The sequence below is a fragment of the Penaeus monodon genome, chromosome 32 (genome assembly GCF_015228065.2).
Source record: "Penaeus monodon isolate SGIC_2016 chromosome 32, NSTDA_Pmon_1, whole genome shotgun sequence".
Lineage (NCBI taxonomy): Eukaryota > Metazoa > Arthropoda > Malacostraca > Decapoda > Penaeidae > Penaeus > Penaeus monodon.
This window is the reverse complement of record NC_051417.1, coordinates 12,549,441-12,549,970: the sequence shown is the minus strand read 5'-3', so window position 1 is coordinate 12,549,970 and position 530 is coordinate 12,549,441. Positions and strand designations below refer to the sequence as shown.

The 530-nt window shown below is 39.2% G+C and overlaps 1 protein-coding gene across 1 annotated transcript in view; it reads right to left on the bottom strand.

Annotated features, from left to right (window-relative positions):
* LOC119593500 (neuronal acetylcholine receptor subunit alpha-7-like) overlaps window positions 1–530 on the bottom strand; it is a 113,209-nt gene that overhangs the window by 88,617 nt on the left and 24,062 nt on the right. The window contains exon 4 of the mRNA XM_037942450.1: window positions 110–304. Within this exon, the coding sequence (XP_037798378.1) occupies window positions 110–304 (195 nt within the window). The remainder of the gene's footprint in view (window positions 1–109; window positions 305–530) is intronic.

Below are 530 nucleotides of genomic sequence, written 5' to 3'. Positions count from 1 at the left end.
CAAAAAGTGACAAAGAACTAAAAGGATTAGGAAAAATCATATGAGGTAAGTCAAGACCTAGTTCATAACAGCAAGTGAAACCTCTCAAGGGATGAAAAGAATTCGTTACCTAGGGACAGCTTCTCGCCGCAGTCTGGGGGCAGCGTAAACCCAAGAACAGCCATTGATGCAATCAGCACACATGGAAGAATAAGGTTGCAGAAATAATATAACGTTCGCCTCCGAATCACTATTTCGAAAGTTACATCTACATACGGTTCAGGACAACATTTGTAGTATATGGCGTTTCTTTTCCCAGGACAACCTAGAAAGCAAAAGGAGATTGGTAAAGAAATGATTGTCTATGTTTGTTTGTTTTTTTTCTTAAAGATCAGATGCCTAATCATGGTCGACAGCTGAAACCTTGGCTGATTCTCTGACATTGAGAGTTAGAGGTGCTTTTTTGTGTGTGTATGTTAAGTTTTGTGTCATTTTTACTTCTTCCTCAAGGTTTCAACTGTTTAAGATAAATGCCAAACCAAACGCACGCG